The sequence below is a fragment of the Hyperolius riggenbachi genome, chromosome 2 (assembly GCF_040937935.1).
Source record: "Hyperolius riggenbachi isolate aHypRig1 chromosome 2, aHypRig1.pri, whole genome shotgun sequence".
Lineage (NCBI taxonomy): Eukaryota > Metazoa > Chordata > Amphibia > Anura > Hyperoliidae > Hyperolius > Hyperolius riggenbachi.
In genome coordinates, this window is record NC_090647.1 from 499,631,163 (window position 1) to 499,657,921 (window position 26,759).

At 45.1% G+C, this 26,759-nt stretch overlaps 1 protein-coding gene across 3 annotated transcripts in view; it reads left to right on the plus strand.

The window, feature by feature from the left end:
* DOP1B (DOP1 leucine zipper like protein B) overlaps positions 1–26,759 on the plus strand; it is a 232,104-nt gene that overhangs the window by 131,574 nt on the left and 73,771 nt on the right. For 2 of the 3 annotated variants that reach the window (XM_068270459.1, XM_068270460.1), the window contains exons 8-13: positions 4,858–4,967; positions 13,088–13,202; positions 19,591–19,711; positions 22,275–22,394; positions 24,510–24,609; positions 25,854–26,045. In XM_068270459.1, the coding sequence (XP_068126560.1) occupies positions 4,858–4,967; positions 13,088–13,202; positions 19,591–19,711; positions 22,275–22,394; positions 24,510–24,609; positions 25,854–26,045 (758 nt within the window). Of the gene's footprint in view, positions 1–4,857; positions 4,968–5,951; positions 6,009–13,087; positions 13,203–19,590; positions 19,712–22,274; positions 22,395–24,509; positions 24,610–25,853; positions 26,046–26,759 lie in introns of those variants that run through there. The other variant, XM_068270461.1, reaches the window with a different exon arrangement.

A 26,759-nucleotide genomic window follows, 5' to 3' on the forward strand; every position in this document is an offset into this window, starting at 1 on the left:
TGTGCAGGACGTTTATGGCGATCGTGTGATGATGCACTGGGACCATTGGGGGTGCGTACACGTGACTTTACCGGAGCCGCCAGCAGGACCACGGAAGGGACGAAGAGGATGCTGGGGGACCTCAGGGGCTACTGAGGACTGGAGGAAGCCACAAATAAGTCCAGAGTTCTTTTTTTTTTTTTTTTTGCACTGCCAGGGTCCCTTTAAGAAGACAAAAACCTATTCCCGATAAAATAAAAAGGATAAAAGAATCAAGTAGGGACATGCCTCCAGATAATTCATGAAGTAGTCACATGCCCCACAATAAAAATATTAAATAGTCACACACCTCCAGATAAAATCATCAAGTAGCCAGGTACCTCACGATACATAAATTGAATAGCCAGGTGCATTAAGATAAAATAATTTTATAGCCATGTGTGCCCTATATACATTAAGTAGCCATGTCCCCCAGATATCAGAATGAACCTTATCTGAGGTCTGAGTGATGGGGAGGCACAGGGGTAGGCATGGCAACGCAGCACAAGGGCAGTTATGGCAGCACAGAAACAGACATGGCGCCCATGGTGCTGTGGCGCCCGTGGCATGGGCCATGCTTGCACCCCTCTAGATACACCACTGACCGTATGCATTGTAAATGGTGTCACATTATTGGATCAGGACCCCGAGGAGCGGCTCTGCAATAGTTTTGGTGTGAAAAGGTCCTGTGTATCCTCTCTCCCCCTGCAAGACTTTTTTATGGTACAGCTGTCACAATAACTTATTATATATTATCTATTCTTATATTCTTTATTTTGTACCAAATGTCTGTATTATTATGTACCCATGTGGTTTTTTTTTTTACACTCTGTACAGTGCCTCGGAAGATGATGGTGCTATATGGATCAATAATAATAATAACTAGCCAACCCGCGTCGTAGCATACGCCGCATCTATCTATCTAATAGAGTACGTGCCTCAACCTTGAAGCAAGAAGAAGTAGGCTTTCCATGAGAAAATGTATGCGTGCTCAAACACCAAGTTTAACCCTAGCAAGTCTGGCTTTGCAAATCCGGCCTAATTGGCTATTCATGAGGCAATGCTCATGCAAATATGCATTTGCTTTCGCATGCCAAACTATGCAGGGTCCAAAAACCAATACCGCAAAGCGATCGCCCTGCGGGTATTAGTTCATGCTACATTAGCACTATCCAGGAGCGCCACGGGGAGGATTCCGAATGCCCCCATACAACCGGGGGACTGCGGGGTCCCAGGCTCTCTTACTGCCTGGGAACCACAGCGGCACCCCGGAGGGGGAGGCTGGGTGGCGCAGCTGCACCCCCCCCCCCCCCCCACCAAGTGTGGTCAGCGCCGGGGAGAGCCATCCGCACCCACCTCCCAATATTATAAACAGGCACTTACCTTAACGTCCATTGCGTTCTGCAACATGCACATTAACTTGGGGGCACCACATGAGAAAGGAGTGAAGCATGGGTCACCCCGAGCTTTAGAGCTCAGGGCTGGCTCACATACAACACTCCGGGGTGGGGGGAGGACAGGCGCAGACAACTCACTCCAGGGCTCACACCACCAGAGCAAGCCATCCACCACCTGCCTCCAAAGGATACAACTGCAAAAAATGCTTTCCATGAGAAAAATTTTGCGTGCTCAAACAACAAGTTTAACCCTAGCAAGTCTGGCTTTCCAAATCTGGCCTAATTGGCTATTCATGAGGTAATGCTCATGCAAATATGCATTTGCTTTCGCATGCCAAACTATGCAGGGTCAAAAAACCAATACTGCAAAGTGCTCTCTCGCTGCCTGGGAACCACAGCGCCACCCCGGAGTGGGAGGCTGGGTGGCGCAGCCGCCCCCCCCCCCCCCCCCAAGCGTGGCCAGCGCTGGGGAGAGCCGTCCGCACCCACCTCCTAATATTAAAAACAGCCACTTACCTTAACGTCCATTGGGTTCTGCTACATGCGCATTAATTTTCTCATGGAAAGCATTTTGTGCAGTTTGTATCCTTTGGAGGCAGGTGGTGGATGGCTTGCTCCGGTGGTGTGAACCCTGGAGTGAGTGCGCCTGTCCTCCCCCCCTCTGGAGTGCTGTATGTGAGCCAGCCCTGAGCTCTAAAGCTCGGGGTGACCCATGCTTCTCTCCTTTCTCATGTGGTGCCCCCAAATTAATGCGCATGTAGCAGAACGCAATGGACGTTAAGGTAAGTGCCTGTTTTTAATATTGGGAGGTGGGTGCAGACGGCTCTCCCCGGCGCTGGCCACACTTGGGGGGGGGGGGGGGGGGTCGTCCACGCCACCCAGCCTCCCCCTCCGGGGTGCCGCTGTGGTTTCCAGGCAGTGAGAGAGCCTGGGACCCCCAGTTGTATAAAAAGGGGGCATTGGGAATCCTCCCCGTGGCGCTCCTGGAGGCCTGGAGCACACCAAAAACTGCTAGCAGATCCGCAAAATGCTAGCAGATTTTGAAACGCTTTTTCTTATTTTTCTGTAGCATTTCACCTAGCATTTTGCGGTTTTGTAAAGCGTTTTTGGTGTAGTAGTTCTGTAACAAAAACGCCTGCAAAACCGCTCTGAACTGCCGTTTTTCAGAGCGGTTTGCATTTTTCCTATACTTTACATTGGAGGCAGAAACGCCTCCGCAATCCAAAAATGCCTCACCTCGGGAGTATGCGTTTCAGCAAAACGCCTCCCGCTCTGGTGTGCACCAGCCCATTGAAATACATTACCCAAGCGTATCCGCAGCCGCAAGTGGATCGCAAAACGCTGCCGAACCGCTCTGGTGTGCACTAAGCCGGATAGTGCTAATGTAGCATGTAGCAGGGTGACTGCTTTGTGGTATTGGTTTGTGCATGCATTTGCATGAGCATTGCCTCATGAATAGCCAATTAGGCCAGATTTGCAATGTCAGACTTGCTAGGGTAAGGCCTCTTTTCCATGGACTGTGAATAGGCAGTGAAATGGCTCTCAAACTCTCACAACTGCTCACTGCTGCCTGGTAACTGCTCACTGCTGCCTGGTAACTGCTCACTGCTGCCTGGTAACTGCTCGCTGCTGCCTGGTAACTGCTCGCTGCTGCCTGGTAACTGCTCGCTGCTGCCTGGTAACTGCTCGCTGCTGCCTGGTAACTGCTCGCTGCTGCCTGGTAACTGCTCGCTGCTGCCTGGTAACTGCTTGCTGCTGCCTGGTAACTGCTTGCTGCTGCCTGGTAACTGCTTACTGCTGCCTGGTATCTGCTCACTGCTGCCTGGTAACTGCTCACTGCTGCCTGGTAACTGCTTGTTGCTGCCTGGTATCTGCTCACTGCTGCCTGGTAACTGCTTGTTGCTGCCTGGTATCTGCTCACTGCTGCCTGGTAACTGCTTGCTGCTGCCTGGTAACTGCTTGCTGCTGCCTGGTAACTGCTTGCTGCTGCCTGGTAACTGCTTGTTGCTGCCTGGTAACTGCTTGTTGCTGCCTGGTATCTGCTCCCTGCTGCCTGATAACTGCTTGCTGCTGCCTGGTAACTGCTTGTTGCTGCCTGGTATCTGCTCACTGCTGCCTGGTAACTGCTTGCTGAGCACACAGCTCAACGGTCCATGGAAAAGAGGCCTTAAACTTTGTGTTTGAGCACGCATAAATTTTCTCATGCAAAGTACTTCTTCTTCTTGTTTGAAGGTTGAGGCACTTAGTCTATTATATATATAGATAGATAGATACTGTCCCATTTGTATGACTGGAGATAAACACACTATTAGCTGTTCGTGAACTTTATTTACAAGATATTTAAAATGACACTAAAGGGAAAATAAACTTATGAGATAATGAATTGTATGTGTAGAATGGATACTGAATAGAACAATAGTAGCAAAATAAAGAGTCTCATGTTTGTATTTTCAGTTGTATGGCTTTATTTATAACACTGCGTCATTCTGTCATTCTTGCAGTTTACAAACCACACTCTGTTTTTTAAACTGTAAAACATCACTAAAACCTTATTTCAAGCTGTCACTCACTGTTTCTGAGCTATTTAGAAAACAGGACTGAATTTGACCAAGTTGGTCCAATAGCTCAGAGAAACTCTTTTACATAGAAAATAACTCAAGTGTTTTAACTCTTCACGTACTGCAAGACAACATGAGACTCTTTTCTTTGCTATCAATGCTCTATTTGTTATCTGTACTACACATACAATTCATTAGTTAATATTCTCTTCACATATTCTCGTCACATCGCATACTGCGCAGGCACAGACCATACTTGGCCTGCGCAGTGCGCTCCTGGTGACATCAGCGGGAGCGAGGACACGGCAAAGCAGGCGCAGTGGTTTTCAGACTTTAAAGTCGAAAATTCCAGAAGTGTACCGGAGGCGGGGCCGGAGCATCGGTAAGTGGCTGCGCGGGCACAGGATGTCTGTGGGGGACCATTAGAAGCCCCAGGTAAGTTCAACTCATTTTCCCCCGACCCTCCCTACAGTACTCCTTTAAGCAAAATCCACTTGTTGTCCTCCATAAACTGTTATTAACATCAACCTGACAGTCCTGACTTCAACTGCACAAGGGTTTAGTACATGTAGTAGTGAAATCAATGGAGGGTCCAACTACCAACTTTTGTAGAGTGGACAGCGCCACTTAGTGGCCACAGAGAAAAGCAGTAAATATATGAAAACTGCATTGGCAGCAGCAAGCACTAGTTCCCCTGGTGCCTGCACAACCGTATTTTGAATTTGTGTCGTTTACAAGTGTACTTATCCATTAATACTTTAATGTAAGGACAGTTATATACAATAAAGCAGTGTAACCAATCACAGATTAGCTTTTGGCTGCAATAATTGGAATGAGCCAGAGCATGTGTTATAAAATATTTCTGTATTGCGTCCATGTTTCAGGGTCAGACATTAAAGGTGGAGTGGTGGCCCCTGAGCTGAAGGCCTCTGTCGGGGAAGATGAATACTGCAACTCCTTCTTCTCCAAATACTCAAAAGAGTTATTAGTCCAGGTATGAGTAACATAGTCGCTTTTTTGTTTTCTCGTTGCAGCATTACACTGCATTTTTCATTTTGTTCCTAGAAAGGGATATAAAAAGACAGCGGTGTCCCATTGGTTACATATAGCTGCAGCATGAAGCCTTGCTGGCATTCTTGTCTACACTATCTGGTCTGCACCCCCAGTCACCTACCATAATAACTGCTAACTATTCACTCAGTGATCTCACAACATTGCTGCTTTCATATCTTACCTAAACACCATTCAGATCTTACCCGAACACCATTCAGATCTTACCCGAACACCATTCAGATCTTACCCAAACACCATTCAAATCTTACCTAAACACCATTCAGATCTTACCTAAATACCATTCAGATCTTACCTAAACACCATTCAGATATTACCTAAACACCATTCAGATCTTACCCAAACACCATTCAGATCTTACCCAAACACCATTCAGATCTTACCTAAACACCATTCAGATCTTACCTAAACACCATTCAGATCTTACCTAAACACCATTCAGATCTTACCTAAACACCATTCAGATCTTACCTAAACACCATTCAGATCTTACCTAAACACCATTCAAATCATACCTAAACACCATTCAGATCTTACCTAAACACCATTCAGATCTTACCTAAACACCACTAGCTTAAAGAGACTCCGTAACAAAAATTGCATCCTGTTTTTTATCATCCAAGTTCCAAAAGCTATTCTAATGTGTTCTGACTTACTGCAGCACGTTCTACTATCACCATCTCTGTAATAAATCAACTTATCTCTCTCTTGTCAGACTTGTCAGGCCTGTGTCTGGAAGGCTGCCAAGTTCTTCAGTGTTGTGGTTCTGCTATGAACTCCCCCATCCAGGCCCCTCTCTGCACATTGCCTGTGTGATATTTAGATTAGTGCAGCTTCTCTCTGTTCTATTATCTTTTACAAGCTGGATAAATCCTCCTCTGAGCTGGCCGGGCTTTCACATACTGAGGAAGTTGAATACTGCAACTCCTTCTTCTCCAAATACTCAAAAGAGTTATTAGTCCAGGTATGAGTAACATAGTCGCTTTTTTGTTTTCTCGTTGCAGCATTACACTGCATTTTTCATTTTGTTCCTAGAAAGGGATATAAAAAGACAGCGGTGTCCCATTGGTTACATATAGCTGCAGCATGAAGCCTTGCTGGCATTCTTGTCTACACTATCTGGTCTGCACCACCAGTCACCTACCATAATAACTGCTAACTATTCACTCAGTGATCTCACAACATTGCTGCTTTCATATCTTACCTAAACACCATTCAGATCTTACCCGAACACCATTCAGATCTTACCCGAACACCATTCAGATCTTACCCAAACACCATTCAAATCTTACCTAAACACCATTCAGATCTTACCTAAATACCATTCAGATCTTACCTAAACACCATTCAGATATTACCTAAACACCATTCAGATCTTACCCAAACACCATTCAGATCTTACCCAAACACCATTCAGATCTTACCTAAACACCATTCAGATCTTACCTAAACACCATTCAGATCTTACCTAAACACCATTCAGATCTTACCTAAACACCATTCAGATCTTACCTAAACACCATTCAGATCTTACCTAAACACCATTCAAATCATACCTAAACACCATTCAGATCTTACCTAAACACCATTCAGATCTTACCTAAACACCACTAGCTTAAAGAGACTCCATAACAAAAATTGCATCCTGTTTTTTATCATCCAAGTTCCAAAAGCTATTCTAATGTGTTCTGACTTACTGCAGCACGTTCTACTATCACCATCTCTGTAATAAATCAACTTATCTCTCTCTTGTCAGACTTGTCAGGCCTGTGTCTGGAAGGCTGCCAAGTTCTTCAGTGTTGTGGTTCTGCTATGAACTCCCCCATCCAGGCCCCTCTCTGCACATTGCCTGTGTGATATTTAGATTAGTGCAGCTTCTCTCTGTTCTATTATCTTTTACAAGCTGGATAAATCCTCCTCTGAGCTGGCCGGGCTTTCACATACTGAGGAAGTTGAATACTGCAACTCCTTCTTCTCCAAATACTCAAAAGAATTATTAGTCCAGGTATGAGTAACATAGTCGCTTTTTTGTTTTCTCGTTGCAGCATTACACTGCATTTTTCATTTTGTTCCTAGAAAGGGATATAAAAAGACAGCGGTGTCCCATTGGTTACATATAGCTGCAGCATGAAGCCTTGCTGGCATTCTTGTCTACACTATCTGGTCTGCACCCCCAGTCACCTACCATAATAACTGCTAACTATTCACTCAGTGATCTCACAACATTGCTGCTTTCATATCTTACCTAAACACCATTCAGATCTTACCCGAACACCATTCAGATCTTACCCGAACACCATTCAGATCTTACCCAAACACCATTCAAATCTTACCTAAACACCATTCAGATCTTACCTAAATACCATTCAGATCTTACCTAAACACCATTCAGATATTACCTAAACACCATTCAGATCTTACCCAAACACCATTCAGATCTTACCCAAACACCATTCAGATCTTACCTAAACACCATTCAGATCTTACCTAAACACCATTCAGATCTTACCTAAACACCATTCAGATCTTACCTAAACACCATTCAGATCTTACCTAAACACCATTCAGATCTTACCTAAACACCATTCAAATCATACCTAAACACCATTCAGATCTTACCTAAACACCATTCAGATCTTACCTAAACACCACTAGCTTAAAGAGACTCCGTAACAAAAATTGCATCCTGTTTTTTATCATCCAAGTTCCAAAAGCTATTCTAATGTGTTCTGACTTACTGCAGCACGTTCTACTATCACCATCTCTGTAATAAATCAACTTATCTCTCTCTTGTCAGACTTGTCAGGCCTGTGTCTGGAAGGCTGCCAAGTTCTTCAGTGCTGTGGTTCTGCTATGAACTCCCCCATCCAGGCCCCTCTCTGCACATTGCCTGTGTGATATTTAGATTAGTGCAGCTTCTCTCTGTTCTATTATCTTTTACAAGCTGGATAAATCCTCCTCTGAGCTGGCCGGGCTTTCACATACTGAGGAATTACATACAGGCACAGCTGTCTGCACTCTGCAGGAAGAAATAGCCTGACACTTCAGTGGAAGATAGCTGCAGGGGGAAAGAAACACACAAATGATCTCTTGAGATTCAAAAGGATGGCTGTATACAGCCTGCTTGTGTATGGATGTATTTTCTATGTGTGGACATACTGTACATCAATCTACTTCCTGTTTTGGTGGCCATTTTGTTTGTTTATAAACAAACTTTTTAAAACTGTTTTTAACCACTTTTAATGCGGTGAGGAGCGGCGAAATTGTGACAGAGGGTAATAGGAGATGTCCCCTAACGCACTGGTATGTTTACTTATGTGCGATTTTAACGATACAGATTCTCTTTAAAGTGAACCGGAGGTGAAAATAAACTGATGAGATGAAAAACTGTATTAATCATTCTACTCCTAAAATTACCCTTTTTAGATATCCTATGGTATTATTTTATATTTAGGCATTTACAAAGTAGATTCAATGTTTTATTGTCTCCGATCAGCGGCAGACTTCTAAGTGTCCCAGAGTTAAAATACTTGAACGATTGACCTTTTTAATCTCTATCTGCCCTCAGAAGTTGTATTCTGCCAGGAAAACGTTTATGGCTGTAGTTTGCTTATCAGTGAGGTCTACTATATTCCTGACCAGAGAAGCTGTCACTTGAATGCCTAAAAATTAACTCTTTCAGGCAGCAAAAAAAAATAACAGCCTCATTATTAATATGATTTGCACTGTACATACAGGTTTACCTCATCATGTCACATGACACCTCGGGTACACTTTAAAGAGACTCCGTAACAAAAATTGCATCCTGTTTTTTATCATCCTACAAGTTCCAAAAGCTATTCTAATGTGTTCTGGCTTACTGCAGCACTTTGTACTATCACAGTCTCTGTAATAAATCAACTTATCTCTCTCTTGTCAGACTTGTCAGCCTGTGTCTGGAAGGCTGCCAAGTTCTTCAGTGTTGTGGTTCTGCTATGAACTCCCCCTTCCAGGCCCCTCTATGCACACTGCCTATGTGTTATTTAGGATTAGAGCAGCTTCTCTCTTCTCTCTTATCTTTTACAAGCTGGATAAATCGTCCTCTGAGCTGGCTGGGCTTTCACATAGTGAGGAATTACAGACAAGGGCAAAGCTGTTTGCAGGAAGAAAAGAGCAGCCTGAAACTTCAGTGCATGAGAGATGCAGGGGGAAAGAAACACACAAATGATCTCTTGAGATTCAAAAGGAAGGCTGTATACAGCCTGATTGTGTATGGATGTATTTTCTATGTGTGGACATACTGTACATCAACCTACTTCCTGTTTTGGTGGCCATTTTGTTTGTTTATAAACAAACTTTTTAAAACTGTTTTTAACCACTTTTAATGCGGCGGGGAGCGGCGAAATTGTGACAGAGGGTAATAGGAGATGTCCCCTAACGCACTGGTATGTTTACTTTTGTGTGATTTTAACAATACAGATTCTCTTTAAAGCTTTTCTACATTTTTCATTGCCCTTCCTTCTACCACTCCCAACTGACATTAAGTAGAGCCTTCTTTTCTCAATACCTCCCATTATATTCTTGTGGAGCTCCAAATTCCCAATATTGACATCATGCTGAGGTTTCCAGTCAGGGTTTTCCCACCCTCCCTAAAGAGTCATCAAGTCACCATAGCATAGCCTCTTTCTGGAACTGGAAAGACAGGGTGTGAGACTGAGAGGGATATGGGGGCTGACATTTTCTTTTCAAACAATACAGATTGCCTGGCTTTCCCGCTGAGCCTCTGTATCTAATACTTTTAGCCATAGACCCTGAACAAGCATGCCAATCAGTTGCTCTGACTGAAGTCTAAAAGGATTAGCCACATGATTGTTTCTGGTGTGATTCAGACTCTACTGCAGCCAGAAAAATCAACAGGACTGCAAGCCAACTGATATTTTTTTTTAGAGGAGAATCAATATGGCAGTCTCCATATCCTTCTCAGTGTAGGTGTACTTTACCCTCTTCCCTTTCTACTGACTGCAGGAAAGCATAAGGCTCTGACCTCCCCTCAGTTTGTCACTTGGTGAGAGCCATGGCTGTGGTGTTTGATGTGGCAGAAGGGATTGGGTGTGGTATTTGACATGGCAAAAGGGATTGGGTGTGGTGTTTGACTGTGGCAGAAGGGATTGAGTGTGGTATTTGACTGTGGCAGAAGGGATTGGGTGTGGTATTTGACTGTGGCAGAAGGGATTGGGTGTGGTATTTGACTGTGGCAGAAGGGATTGGGTGTGGTATTTGACGTGGCAGAAGGGATTGGGTGTGGTGTTTGACTGTGGCAGAAGGGATTGAGTGTGGTATTTGACTGTGGCAGAAGGGATTGGGTGTGGTATTTGACTGTGGCAGAAGGGATTGGGTGTGGTATTTGACTGTGGCAGAAGGGATTGGGTGTGGTATTTGACGTGGCAGAAGGGATTGGGTGTGGTGTTTGACGTGGCAGAAGGGATAGGGTGTGGTGTTTGACTATGGCAGAAGGGATTGGGTGTGGTGTTTGACTGTAGCTGAAGGGATTGGGTGTGGTGTTTGACTGTGGCAGAAGGGATTGGGTGTGGTGTTTGACTATGGCAGAAGGGATTGGGTGTGGTGTTTGACTGTAGCTGAAGGGATTGGGTGTGGTGTTTGACTGTGGCAGAAGGGATTGGGTGTGGTGTTTGACTGTGGCAGAAGCGATTGGGTGTGGTGTTTGACGTGATGGTGATGATGGATCGGCGTAGAGGTTTCTGGGATATGGTTAGGGATCTTGTGGTTGGGACAGCACTGGGACTGCACAAAAAGTGGCCTAAAAGGGCATGGGATCACAGGACTCTTGAAACTGAAGACCCTTGTATGGAAAGGGTTCTGGAGGTTGGTGAGTACATTGTTCGGTTTGCTGAAGGACAAGAAGAGATTAGTTAGAAAGGAACTCGATGTGTGAGACCCTATGGAAGTTGAATTGAGGAAATGTCTCGCACTCACCAATGGATCAAACCCAGTATGGGAGTCCGGCTCCTCTATAAACTCGTGCTGGGCAATGTGTGTTCAGCTAACGTCGGCCATTAGCTGAACACACATCGCCCAGCCTGAGTGTATAGAGGAACCTGACTCCCACTTGTCCCACAGGAGACTCTGCAAAGGCAGCTTACAGATTGTTGCCTGTGAGCAAATTTTGCCTTGATAAAGGGGCCCTTCGCGACTCCGAAACGTTGGCTATTTGATTTTTTTATGGAACTAATAAAATATTAGTTTAGATGTGCCAGCTCCTGACTGTACTACCTATGGAAGCTGCCATAACTATTTCCTTTTATACAATACCAGTTGCCTGGCAGTCCTGCTGATCTTTCTGGTCAGTAGGATCTAAATCACACACCTGAAACCAGCATGAAGCTAATCTTGTCAGATTTGTCATAGACATCTTATCTGCATGCTTGTTCAGGGTCTATGGCTTAAAGTATTAGAGGCAGAGGAACAGCAGGACAGCCAGGAAATGTGTATTACTTAAAAGGAAATAAACATGTCGGCCTCCATATCTTTCTCACCTCGGGTTCCCTTTAAGGGGTGAAACCAGGATTAGCAAGCAGCATACAATCTTCTGTTAGGGCTGTGTAACTACTAGTCACTACGGTGTCATAAGCCTTCAGTCTCCAGTCTTCTTGTTCTCTTGTCATGTGATGTTAGAAGTCAGCAGTCTCTCTCTATTCTACATCAAAGTTTGTGTTGGAAATTTCAAAGAGGACAAAGAATGAGGAAGTAATAACTATGTGTGTGTGTGTGTGTGTGTGTGTGTGTGTGTGTGTGTGTGTGTGTGTGTGTGTGTGTGTGTGTGTGTGTGTGTGTGTGTGTGTGTGTGTGTGTGTAGCGCACTTGTTGTGCCAGTTGTGTAATCGCCATTGTCACTAGTCTAGATACATTTTCCTAATAATGCCATGTTGTAGTCGACAGCGTCACCGATGACGTCAAACTTCCTTCTCCACTCCCAAGCCTTTACCTCTTCTCCTCACCTTCTGTGTAAGCGATCCCCATCCTTCAGTAAGGCCTGGCTCCAAACTCCATATGTGACCAGGATTCCAGCCACTCCCTCTAGGTGTTACCATATATGGAAACATTCCCACAGTTGAAATCACCATGGCAACATTATATATACAGTGTTCTACATCATTTTTTAACTGGTCACTTCACCATTCTACAACGTATGCTGCTCTTTCTTCGGGCAGGTCTACACTTCATGTCTGCTTTAGTGTCTGTTTCCATTTAGAATGACCGTTCTCTAACCGGTGTCTGTCATTTTACTTCCTTTTCCATAGAACGTTATAATTTCTAATGAACAGGACACTCACTGGTTTTTGATCTGCAGTTAAGGGGCCCAAGAGACAGATCTCTGTCTGATCGAATCTGATCAGACAGAGATCTGTTGGTTGCCCATACATCACAGGCCCATTTCTGGTTGATTTCAGCATGAAATCTCTCAGGAATAGGCTTCATGGTGCTGTCCCCGCCACCTGGCTGCTGCCCCCTCCCCCCAAATGTCAACGTACTCAACCCCTGTAGCCCGTGCATTCAAATCTCACCTGCTCCAGCTGATACAACTGTCCAGCTGCTTCCTTATGTGCACCGCTCTCACATGCAGCTACCATGTGGTTGCCAGGTATAGTACGTGACGCGTGTGTGTAACGTCACACACGCTTGGTGACAGAGAATCTGTGAACAAGACCAGAGCAGCTGGAAAGTCTCATTTACATTTGAGAGGACAGCAGCCGGGGGTTTCTGTCACATTCGTCAGCTGTCGCGATACCACAGCGCACCCGATCAACCACGTTGGCCCGAGATTTCCCAGCAAGTTGGAAGTCAGTTGAAATGATTAGACATGCTTGTTGAGGAACAGATTTTTATCCAATTTGATGGAATTAACCATTCGGGTGGTCGATCGGGCCACAAAATCGATAGATGTTTGGCCACCTTACGTTTTTGTATAATTGTGTGTTTCTGCTATTGTTTAGCATTGCTGTTGGTGAGGTCATCATTAAGATGTTTGTGTTTTCTCTCTTGCAGTCGCTCATGCAGATATTACACCAGAATATCCTCTACTCAGATTCTGAACAAGGTCTGCTGGTTTATCTGAAACCTTTCCGAATCCTCATCAGCCTCCTGGACAAGCCAGAGATAGGTAATGGTTGTTGGCCAAGTCTATATAGCATGAAATGCTGATGTCTGTCATCCAATAGAGTCATTCTTCCTGTTCTTTTCTAAAGAGAGCCTTTTATGAGGGAAGTCAGGCCCAGATTTACATCACAGGTGCCAATAGGCACAGATGTCCTGGCACCTTAGATTTTTCCCTCCATGAACCTGCAACCCCCACTGAACTGCAACCGCAAGTGTGCTGGCTGTCCCAGCTGTCACTTCTCCCTTATGCTGCATACACACTTGAGATAAAAGTCTCTGGAAAAGGCAAGATCACAGACCAATTTTACCCCCTTCCATGTAGTATGAGAGCCATACTCTACACAGTCTATTCTATGGAGTTGCATTTCCCATCAGATAAAATCTTTGCAAGATGCTGCACACACAGATGCTGTAGACATTCAAAAGATCATTATCTGCAAAAGATCTCTTCCTGCAATAGATCCATTCCTGCAAAATGCATTCATAGTCTATGAGATCTGCAGATCATCATACACACCTTGTTTAACAGGCAATCATCTGCAGATCATCTGCAGATCAAATCCACCAGGATGGATTTTCAGATCTGCAGATGATTGCCAGATATGCAGATGAATGTCTGTTAAACAAGGTGTGTATGAGGATCTGCAGATCTCATAGACTATGAATGCATTTTGCAGGAATGGATCTATTGCAGGAAGAGATCTTTTGCAGATAATGATCTTTTGAATGTGTACAGCATCTTTGTGTGCAGCATCTTGCAAAGATTTTATTTGTTGGGGAGTGCAGCTCCATAGAATAGACTGTGTAGAGTATAGCTCTCATACTACATGGAAGGGGGTAAAATTGGTCTGTGATCTTGCATTTTCCAAAGACTTTTATCTCAAGTGTGTATGCAGCATTACTTGTCTGCCTGTCATAAGTAGCTACAGGTGCCCCTTAGCATTAGGTAGCCAGATCTACCCTAAGTATTAAAGTGGATCCGAGATGAACTTTTACTCATTGCATAATTGTGTTCCTTTCCTATTGTTTATAGGGCACTCCTCAAGCCAAATTCTTTTTTTGTTTTAATACTCTAATTCCCTATAAACTAAACAAGCTTTGCCCACAGCTTCTCCAGAGAGCCTTGGCAGTAGCAAGGGCTCATGGGAGCTCAGTCTGGGCAGGAGGAGGGGGAGGTGTTACTAGCCAGAGATTTCAGAGGCAGAGGGGAGGAAGAGGAGGGGGGATTAGGTCTTTTTCACAGGAGATGCAGATAAGCTTGCCTGTTTGTAATGTTTACAAGCAGAACATGGCTGCTGTCGTATCACAGGAAGAAATAATCATATACTGTTGAAGCTGTTTGCAGCTAGATTTGCTGTGTAAACTATCTAAACTTTAGATAAGATATTTAGACAGGTTACTTGTTATAGTTAGATTTTCATCTCGGATCCGCTTTAAAGAGGAACTGTAACGACAAAACGGCCCCTGGGGGGTACTCACCTCGGGTGGGGGAAGCCTCAGGATCCTAATGAGGCTTCCCACGCCATCCTGCGTCCCTCGGGGGTCTCGCTGTAGCCCTCCGTACAGCTGTGACGCAATATTTACCTTCCTGGCTCCTGCGCAGGCGCTCTGATGCCTCTCGGCGCCGAAGTAGGCGGAAATACCCGATCACCGTCGGGTCTGCTCTACTGCGCAGGCGCAAGTTTCCGGCGCCTGCGCAGTAGAACGGACCCGACGGAGATCGGGTATTTCCGTCTATTTCCGTGCAGAAAGTCGCCACAGCGCCCCCGCTGGAGCCAGCAAAGGTAAATATTGAACTGACATTCGGCACAGTCGCCGGCTGTTCGGAGGGCTGCGGCGAGACCCCCGTGGGACAGAGGACGGCGTGGGAAGCCTCATTAGGATCCGGAGGCTTCCCCCACCCGAGGTGAGTACCCCCCAGGGGATCTTTTTAATGTTACAGAGTCTCTTTAAGGTGGCCACACACCATACAGTTTTTAAATATCTGCTCAATTCAAGAATTGCAATCAATTTTTCTGACTGATTGTAACATTTCAAAAATATGACCAATGTACCACACACATGTGGTATGTTACATTGAGCATTGCCAAGAGCAGGGTAAGTAACCTCTCATTTACACTCTTATCAGGACTCTGCATAAGGAGGGAGGAAGGCACTAGGGCAGGGGTGTGAGCCGCCTTTCTGTCATCAGGCGCCTGTAGGCACATGAAAAAAAATGTTTTTTTATGGGAATTTTGCAAATGGTGCCATGCAATACATCTATTAAAAACCTTCACATGGTCTTAGCAGGCTGGTGCAGCCGTTTTTAACATAAAATGTAGAAAATAATTGATTGGCATATCACACCTATTTAGTATAGTCCAAAACAGGTAAATTTATTGCTATACACAAAAGTTGGACACAGTGAAGTTCCTCACAAGGAGCCAGTAGACTCACATAATATAAAACTATTGTTGCGCAACACATTAAAAACAGGGACCAACCCTTGACCCCTCGTTAAAGTGGATCCGAGATGAACTTTTACTCATTGTATAATTGTGTTCCTTTCCTATTGTTTATAGGGCATTCCTCAAGCCAAATACTTTTTTTGTTTTTGTTTTAATACTCTAATTCCCTAAACGAAATAAGCCCCACCCACAGTTTTCAGAGAGCCTTGGCAGTAGCAAGGGCTTATGGGAGCTCAGTCTGGGCAGGAGGAGGAGGAGGTGTTACTAGCCAGAGATTTCAGAGGGAGGAGGAGGGGGGATTATGTTTTTTTCAGTCTAAGTGCTGATGGTGCAGATAAGCTTGCTGTGTGTAATGTTTACAAACAACATGACTGCTGTCATTGTATCACAGGAAGAAATAACCATATTCTATTAAAACACTATGCAGACATATTTGCTGTTTAACTCTCTGGGCGATAATCCCGAGCTGTGCTCGGGGTAAGCCGCCACGGAGGATTTCTCAGGCCCAACCCGCCGTGCCACCGCTACCCGCCGTGCCGCGCTGCCCCCCCCCCCCACAGACCCCGTGTGCAGCCTGGCCAATCAGTTCCAGGCAGCACTGAGGGTGGATCGGGACTCCCTCTGACATCATAACGTCGTTGACGTCGCTGACGTCATCCCGATCGTCGCCATGGTGCCGGGGGAAGCCAAACAGGAAATCTTGTTCTGAACGGGATTTCCTGTTTGCTCTGATCACCGGAGACGATCGGAAGGGGTGAGGGGATGCCGCTGCAGCGCTAGGCTAGCTACATGATTTTCAAAAAAAATTTAAAGTGCTGCGCCGCCCCTTGGCGATATTATTGTATCGCCCAGGAGGTTAAACCATCTAAACTGCACATAAGATATACAGTATAGACAAGTTACTTGTTATAGTTAGTTTTTCATCTCGGATCCGATCCCCGATTCGGGCTTGTGTGCACGGCCACGGAGGCAGGCCAATTCAATTGGCTCGTATGCTCTGTGCATGCAAGCCCGTTTGGCCGCTGCCTATTTCCACACACAACACAACGCAATCACTCAGCAGCTGCATCCCTCTAGTAGGGTATAGTCCTGTATGATAGGTTTACCTGCAGCACTGTTAGTTGGCCGGCATTATTTCCAGTCATGTGGCCACTGAGAGTTCATATCATGTTTTTCATATTGGCCATCCTGTGCATATAGTCATTCTCACGTTGCCTCAGCATATTTCTATACTTGCGGTTTTGGTTTCCCCCTCGGGCTGTTGCGGTCCGGCTCAGCACAGTGTGATAGCTTCCGTCACGTCCACGCGTGCTACAGTGGGTTTTGCCACTGTGAGTCCATTGCCTGTCTTCCTCCATTCACAGGGGGGGGCGCTGATGCACTATTCCTTTCACCGCATGTGCAGATATCCTTGTGGTTAGGAGCGTCACATTACTGCCAGGTTAGTGGGCAAAGTTGGGCGTACGGGGACGTGCAGGCTCGCACTAACAAAGGTAGCTCCCCCCACCGACGCGTTTCACATCCTATGACGTTTCATCAGGGTGTCGTTGATGAAATGGGAGAGGAGCCAGGAGGACGCCGGGGGACCTTGCAGCCGACGGTGGGCTGTTTCATTTTTAACAAGTGGGCTGTGTTTCTGCGTCTAAAGCTGGCCACTAGCTATACAATCTTTTTCATCCAATCTTACCATTTCTATGTGATAGAAGGTAACTCCCTAAATTAGCCATTTAATATATTTACTCAGTTTACCCTTATACTACATAGATTTGGTAAAGTTGGATGAAAAATATTGTATCGTTAGTGGCCACCTTTAGAGAGCTAAGCCCTGCTCTCAGAACCCCCATTCTCTGCCAGGAAAGTTCATTATCAGTGAGAGGTGCTATAGTCCGAGTTGGCCCCAACTGTCAGTTGCATAGCTGAACATTAACACTTTCAGGCAGGAAAACAAAAAAAAGGAACATAGAATAGGTATTTGTATGCTTGGCTGCAGTAGTGTCTGGAACACACACCTGAAACAAGAATGCGGAAAATACAGTCAGACTTCAGTCAGAACATCTGATCTGCATGCTTGTTCAGGGTCTATGGCTTAAAACTATAAGAGGCAGAGGATCAGCAGGACAGCCAGGCAATTTGCATTGTTTAAAAAGAAATAAATAGGGCAGCCTCCATATTCCTCTCACTTCAGGTGTCTTTTAATAGAAATTCCGGCACTCTTTGCCAGGTGAGTAATATGGCTGCACCCTGTCTTACATTTACAGTACATTTCTGAAGTAGCTTTAACACAAATCATTCATTATATAAAACATCCGTTTGTAATCTTGTAAACATTCCAAAGTTGTTTTACAATGAACTTGATGTCAAGCCAGTATAATATAATATAATTTAATTTATTACTAGCCTGTAGTGTGCCCAGACTCCTGCACTTGCTGGTAATATGACCTAATAGGAGTCCTGTGCCTTGGCATTATAGCTTTATATAACTCCCAGCTGATATAGCTGCTTGGAATTATTCAATCATTTATGTGCTTTATTGGATTCAGTGTTGACCTCAAAAGACTGAACTCATGATATTTCCACCCAGTCCATTGGGCCCTTTCCCTGACTACTATATTACTATCAGCAACTCATTCATCTGCCCTGTCCCTCATACCCACTGCCTGGGTGTCTCCCTCATCTCCGCACTCTCCTTCACCCCCCACATTTAGGATGTCTCTATGCTGAGCCGCTTCCATTTCTGCAACATCACCAAAATTCTCACTGCCAAGCTCCTGGTCAATGATCTGATCATCTCCCGTCTGAACTACTGGAATGCCCTCCTTTCTGGACTTCCTGAGACCAGACTCCGCCCGCTGCAATCTGTTATGAATGCAGCTGCCAGGCTCATTCACTCCTCCCACCGCCTTTCAGCTGCCCTTCTTCTCAAGTGCCTTCACTGACTCCCTGCCCCCTTTAGAATTAAACTGCTTTACCTGGCATAGAAATCCATCCACCATACCTACTCTTCGTACATCTCCCATCTCATCTAGAGATAACCCCCAACACGGTCTCTCCACTCCTCTAACGCTCTACGGATGTCCAACCCTCCCATCACTTTCCAGGCTCCAGGACTTCTCCAGAGCAGCCCCTACTCTGTGGAGCTCCCTCTCTTGCCCTACTATCTACTTATTTAAGCAGGCCTTAAAGTAAACCTGAGACGGGAAAGGGGGGGGGGGGGGGTATTAAAAAAATGCATACCTGGGGGTTCCTCCAGCCCTCGCCGCCATCCTCCTTCACCACCTAGATCGTCCGCAATTCGGCCCATGAAAGTTCTCTGGTCTGGGGCGTTCTGCGCAGTGTGCTGTGCAACCTCTGTCTCAGGTACACTTTAAAGACCTATCTGTTCACCATTTCTTATCTACCATGTTCATAGCTCTAATCCCCTCCCTTGGACATACTCTCCCCCCCCCCCCTTTTATGTGTCCCTCTCCCCCACTCCTTAGGTTGTAAGCATATTTTCAAAGCCTTCCTCCACAAGTGCTCTTCTCTGCCACCATATGGACTCAGTGACTCGTCTGCAATATTTATCCCTGTATTGTAATTTGCACACCATTGTTTATTGCTACATCACTGTTCTGTGTTCCATCCTCTATAATTATCCCTACCTGTCCTTGCGTCATCCTTACTGTCCCTGGCTGTGTATCCGTGGGTTTTTTGTACTGTGCATGTGCACAGTACAGACCGTTGGGATAGGATGACGGGCCAGGGATCAGGGCAGACAGGTGCGCGCACGCACTGACTGGCGGTGGCGGCGTGAAGAGACCTAGAGCCCATTTAAAATGGACTTAGGTCAACTAGTTGTTAAATGTTGTACAATCTCGACTATCTATTGTACAGTGCTGAGTAATGTTAGTGCTTTATAAAGTATAATAATGATGACCTGTCATTTTTTGTTTCTTGCTTTGTCAGGTCCGCCAGTGGTGGGAGATTTGTTCCTGGAAGTGATCCGAGCCTTTTATGCTTACTGCCGGGACGCTCTGGGCACAGATATAAAACTGAGCTATGCTCAGTCAGGCAGCCAGCTCATAAGGTATGCACAGAAGTGCGGAGGAGTGCCGCCATGATAATGGTTACTGGCTTCCATCCTTCTCACAAATGAGTTTGTTTATTCATAGAAAGACATATTTGCAGACAACTTATTGCAGGTGAGAAGCATTCATTTGTTTTTCCCTGGGTACCTCCTACTACCCCCTCCCCTCTCCACAGGACAGCACACAGCGCTCAACTGGCTGCACACTCTCAGCTGAAACAATCACATATTTTCAGCTGGCAAAAGCTGCATGTCTATGTGTGGCTTTAACTGTCATTTTAAACCTAAAAACATCTCTGTATTTGACACAACTTCCTCGCTGTGACCTCAAAGCGGACCTGAACTCAGAACGTCCTCTTTGTTCTACAAGATACGCAACAACATAATAACCTTTAAACAAAAACATTTCTTTGTTAAAGGACAACTGAGGTGACATGTGACATGATGAGATAGACATGGGTATGTACAGTGCCAAGCACACAAATAACTACGCTGTGTTCCTTTTTTTTTCTTTCTCTACCTGAAAGAGTTAAATATCAGGTATGCAAGTGACAGTTTCTGTCCGGGTCGTCCTGGTCAGACTAAAGCATAACCCTCACTGATTAGTAACAACAACCATACAACACTTTCCTGTCAGTAAATGGCCTCTGAAAGCAGAAAAGAGATAATAAAGGGTCAATAATTCATAGATTTGAGCTCTGGCATACTTCAATGAAGGTGTAATTGAGCAGAGACAATGAAACAGTAAAAACTTGAAAAAATAAATTTAAATATAAAAGAAACTGTAGGATAGCCTAAAAAGTTATTTTTAGGAGAAGGAAGACAATTGTTTTTCTTATCAGTTTATTTTAAGCTCGGATGTCCTTTACAGCTGATACAAATAATTAAAATATCTGCAGTGTTTCTACTTCCTGATTCATAGAAACAGACATATTGTTTACAGCCTGTGCTTTCAAATGGGCTTATCTGCTTTATCTGTCGTCGCAGTCATGTGACACAGGGGAGGGATCAAGTTACAACTTGAGATTAGACACAAATGAGGGGGAATTAAACAGAGAAATGCACTCTGTATGTATTTAGAGAGCTTAGCCTATGTTTCCTTCTGTCCCGTGAGAGCGTTTAGGCCCACTTTAAATAGGAACTTTAGTGAGAAGTTAAAAAAATAGAAGCGAGATCAAGAAATTGATATTCGCCATGTAATTTGTTCATATTGTTTGATCCACAATCAGCCTGCATGTAATCATCTTTACTACTGGCAGACATGAAAAGACTGACAGCACCTTAGGCAGCAATTTATGGGGAAGCCAATTACCTTATCTGTATGATTTGGGGATGTAGGAGGAAACCAAAGTGCCCGGAGGAAACCCATGCAGATACAGTGAGAACATACAAATAGGTTCATTTGTTAAGCTGCGCTGCTAAAGCAAGTTAATGAATTGAATCAACCTCATATTCTCTGCAGATAGTGCCCTGGCTGGGATTTAAACCAGGCACCCAGCACTGCAAGGCGAGAGTTCTAACCCCTACACCATCGTGCTGCTTTACTGCATAAAACGTATTGGCCTCAATTCACTAAGCTTTATCAAACACTTTAGCAAACGTTTGATAATTTACCTCATGGGTAAAATCGAATTTTGAATTCACTAAGGTGTTATATATTTATTGAATGTTTTATCGATAAAACGTTTACTAAATATATAACACCTTAGTGAATTCAAAATTAGATTTTACCCATGAGGTAAATTATCAAACGTTTGCTAAAGTGTTTGATAAAGCTTAGTGAATTGAGGCCATTGTCTACTCACGTGACTAGCCGTCCCTTAGACAAGTTCACTATCTGCTCCTTAGTATTGTTTAATGTTGCCTCCATAGTGTAATTTGGGTGGAAAATCGATGAGCAAGGAAACGGGCGTTTGCATATGTATGTCATATACGGCACATAGGTGAAGTGGTGACCACTCTTGCCTTGCAGCTGCTGAGTCCCAGGCTTCAAGTCACCCTGTCTGCATGGAGTTTGTGCAGTTCCTCTGAGCACTATTGTTATCCTCATAATCTTTTTCAGCATAATGCACAGTCTTTATACATTATACTGCATTATTACTTATCAACCAAACATATGGTTTGATGAATTTAATATTTTGTATTTATATAGTGCTGACCTCTTCTGCAGCGCTGTACAGAGTACATCGTCTTCTCACTTAACTGTCCCTCAAAGGAGCTCACAATCTAATCCTACCATAGTCATATGTCCATCATAGTCTAGGGTCAATTTAGGGGGAATACAGTTAACGTATCTGTATGTTTTGGGAATGTGGGCGGAAACCGGGGTGCCCGGGGGAAACCCACACAGACCCGGGGAGAACATACAAGCTCCCTGAAGATAGTGCCCTGACTGCGATTCGTTCCGGGGACACATCACTGCAAGGCGAGAGTGCTATCCACCACACCACCATGCTGCGAGTCCACCAGGAGAAAAGCACAATATAAATGTTATTTGTCTTGTGTCTTGTCTTATTTTCAACAAATTAACTGAGTTTTTTGTTACAATGTTGTCTCTTTTCAGTGCAATTAAAGAGAACAAGAACGCCTCAGAAATTGTGAAAACGGTTAATCTGCTGATCACGTCGCTCAGCACAGACTTCCTGTGGGATTATTTGACTGTGTGTTTTGAACAGAGCTTCAAGTATGCACCTTATAGATGAACTATGCTGTGTTTGAGTACAGTGAGATCTGCTTAACCCCTTCAGTACCAGTTGTCTCTGCCCCCTAAAGGACCAGAGACCGTTGTCACCATGAACCACCACATACCGATGAATCGCCGATACCACCGTTTACACCACACACCCATCGCCTCAGGTCACCCACTCTGCCGTCTCTATGACGGCAGAGCTTTGTGAGTCCAATGGGATTTGCTCACATTGATGACAGGGTCAGGAGCCAATGAAATCGCCTCCTGACCGCCTCACGGAGCCCTGGTGTCATACCAACAGCAGGGCGAGTGAGCTGCGGCAGGGAGACAGCGATGAGATCGGCGGGAGCGGCCAGAGAACGCGGTGTCAGTGAGGTGAAATCTGAACAGTCTTTAAACAGGGCGTAGATCAGATTCAATCAGTCCAAAACAGGTTTAAGAAAATCAGCAACTAAGTAGACCATCCCCCTCCCATGTCGGGGATACTTACCTCGGGAGGGGGAAGCCTCTGGATCCTAATGAAGCTTCCCCATCTTCCTCACCCTCTGGGATCCAGCGCTGGCAGCCCCTGAACACCAGCAAGGTAAATATTTACCTACCGTGATCCTGTGCAGGTGCAGTAGTGGCTTTCTGATCTGGCTTAGGTGGAATTAGCTGATCCCGATCGGGTCTATTGTACTGCGCATGTAATTTGCTTGAGCTTGGCTGCGCAGGCACAAATGCCTGCAAAGTAGAGCGGACCTGATCAGGCTCGGCTATTGCTGCCTGAGCCTAACCGGAAAGCCGCTACTGCACCTGCGCAGGATCGCGGTAGGTAAATATTGAAGATACTACTGTGCCTGCGCTACAGCGTACTTTCAGGGGAGACGGTGCTGGATCCCTAAAGGTTTAGGAGGATGTGGGAAGCCGCATTAGTATCCAGAGGCTTCCTCCTCCCTAGGTAAGTAACCTCACGGTTTTGGTCTTTTTTGTTACAGTAGATAGGAAAGCATTGTAGCAGTGTGCTAGGAGAGCTGCATCATAGCACTAGATGTGAGGTTTTTGGCAACGGGTGAAGAATAAAATTTTGCATACAGCTGTGTTGTTTTCTATTAACCTCACCTGAATCCTAAAGTAAACCTGGCCTGAAGTTTAAAAAAGTTCCCCAACTTCCAGTACACAGCCAGCATCATCAGTTGTCATGTGTGACAGAGATTTCCATCCATGCCAGTACTCTTCCCCCACTTTATACTCAATGGTACCACTGAAGTTCCAGTGAGGATGTCCTGCTGGGAAATCTGCCCTGGTCTCTGTGATCTTCAGGGGGCAGGTCCTTTGTCAGTGCTGTGGCCTGACCTGCCACAGTCACTTCTGGTTGGGGAGGGGGCGTGGCATTTGCAATTCTTAAAGGAGTACGGGGGGGGGGGGGGGTCGGGTAGGGGGAAAATGAGTTGAACTTACCCGGGGCTTCTAATGGTTCCCCGCAGACATCCTGTGCCCGCGCAGCCACTCACCGATGCTCCGGTCCCCTCCTCCGGTTCACTTCTGGAATTTGCGTCTTTAAAGTCGGAAAATCAGTGTGCCTGTGCGGCCCTTGCTCCTGCTGACGTCACCAGGAGTGTATTGCGCAGGCCCAGTACAGTCTGCACTTGCACAGTACGTTCCTGGTGACGGCAGCGGGAGCGAGGACACAGGCGCAGTGGTTTTCCGACTTTAAAGTCGGACACTCCAGAATTGAACCCGAGGTGGGTACCGGAACATTGGGCACAGGACGTCTGCGAGAGTCCATTAGAAGCCCCGGGTAAGTTCAACTCTTTTTCCCCCTACAGTAGTCCAATCCGCAGGTGAGTATGAAAGGGGTTTTATTGGGGTGAGGAATTCCTTAGGTTATTTGCGAGAAGAAGGTGGGGTTAATTAGAAATAAAAAATTGTGAAATAGGTCTTTCATTTCACTTGTGTGGTATGGGATTACGTTTATTTTCTTAAATAAAGTTGAACTAGGAAACTACAATAGCAGCAGACTTACTGATACAATGCACATCCCTTCTTTTGTTCAAACATAAATGTCCAAGTGAATAGAATGTGTTCTCTACATTGAATATGAATTTGTTCTCATTATTTTCTTATCAGGAAAGCAAAGGATTCCACTGATACCAGATACGTGGGCCGACCTCCCTCTGTGTCTGAGATCTGTACACTGCTGGTCTTTTTGCTTGATGTCATTCCTCTGGTAAGCTCACATTACATCCTTAATGCAAGCCTGAAGTGAAAATAAACTCAAAATAATGAATTGTATGTGTTGCAGTAGCATAAGTATGTAGAACTTAGTGTCGCGTGTTCTTGTTTTCATTCTAAAGGGGGTTACATTTTGACTGTGAATTGTGCACAGAAGCCATGTCAGTGTTATGTAAAACTTGGTTCATTCAGCACCTAACAAAAATAATTAGCTGTGCATCCTGAATCCTGCCAATTTTTATATTGAAATGATAATGTAACTATGATTCAACTGCTATGCCCATCCCCTCTCCCCACCTGACATCTGCCTTGACTCAGCACTGGTGCCAAGTGCTGATAGTGTGTGGGGCATTCAGAGGAGGGACACTGGCAGGGATAGAAGAAGGTGTGAATGAGGTATGGATGAGCTTTCAAGCCTGGGAAAAAACAGCAGACCCTCATCAGTGAACAGCCTCTACTGATGAGGTGATAAGGCTTTATAGTATGCATTGCTGCCACCTGTCTGTTGCCTTGCCAACATTCACAGCTTTTCTTCAAAGGGGAACCTTAGACAAAACCGAGTGAGTTGAGGTAGCTTGTATAGGGAGGGAAGTTAAGAAGAGGAAACCTGCCACACCTTAATTGGGGGAATATAATGGCAATCAGATATCAAAATTCAACACAGCAATCAGACTTTCCATAAGAAGGGTTGGTGACAGTGTGGTAACTACTGGTTGAGTTGTTAGAGTATCTGCTAGACTGCCCTCATCGCAAGGGATTCGGCAAGCGAACAACGTTGGCGCACATTTGAATTTAGCAACGGCTCTAAAACTATGAACAACTAACAGTGATTATTGTCTGAATCGATCTGCCAGGACAGATCGGTCTGCATGAATATATGGACGATAGTTGCTGTCTTTTACCCTTGTTTTGTTAAACAGTTCTCGGCCGGCCTTTCGTTTGACATTCGTTTCTGATGACTGTGGTCTACCGTGTGTATGGAGCTTAATGATTCAGTGGTACAATCATATCCTGTCTGTAGGTTACTTTACATTACGCGTATTTACTTTCTGTTTATTCTGATGTTGTATGGCATTGTAAATCCATTTATTATTACTTTTTATATATATTGAGGTAATCTCCTTGTTTCTTTTTTTTTTTATTGCTTATGATTGCTTTGTTGACCTTGCAGATTTTGTACTTATGCTTGAGATATGATATTTAGATGGGGTAACATGACTCTGTGACTTGCTGTTACAGGAATTGTACTCGGAGGTGCAGACCCAGTACCTGCCTCAGATGCTCAGCTACATGGCGCAGTCCCTCTCTGAGAACATGGACTGTCTGAGCCTCCCGGAGCTGACACAGTCCCTGAAGACCTGCTTCAAGGTGCTGAGCAAAGTGCAGATGCCCCCGGCCTGCCTGGATACGGACGCCATGAGCCCGGATGCTGTAAGCTGCTTATAGACATACCAAACAGAAGTTTATGTTTTCTAAGGGTGTTCATACATTATGAGACATTTCCGGCAGATTCAATCACTTTGATTGAATCTGGCGAAGATTGTTGCCCCAATCCCTCCAGATTGCAATCTTGATTGATTTTTTAGCAAAAATCGACCAACATTTCTGATCAGACCGCACTGTTAAGGGGCCCATACACTGGTCGATTTCAGCCATTGAGCGATCGATTCTATAGAATCAGCCGATCGATCGATCGATTTGATCTATCTGACGGGATGGAAAATCTAGGTCGAAACCCATAGAGTTTCATTGCATCTAATGCTGCAATAATGCATTTTCAATAGATTTCCAATACATTTCTGTAATCTATATGAAATCTGTTCCTAGTGTGTGGCACACATCAGATTCCTGTTAGAATCGACCCGACAGGCATGTGACAGAGATCTTTCTTATGGTCAAATCTGCTGCAAATCTATCAGTGTATGGCCACCTTTACTTAGTTGTCCATCGGGGGTGGGGGGATGCAGCAATGTCTATAGAAGGAAGCCTAGAGGCGGTGACGTGTCCCTCTGCTAATGCTGCTCTCCAGGACCTGGCCGCATGTACGTACACATCCATGGGGTGTGGCTCTGGGTGATGAATGCAGCACAGAGGAAGGAGCATGTCGGCTGGAGATATGACTGTGAGAGCGCTTCACTGTGCTAA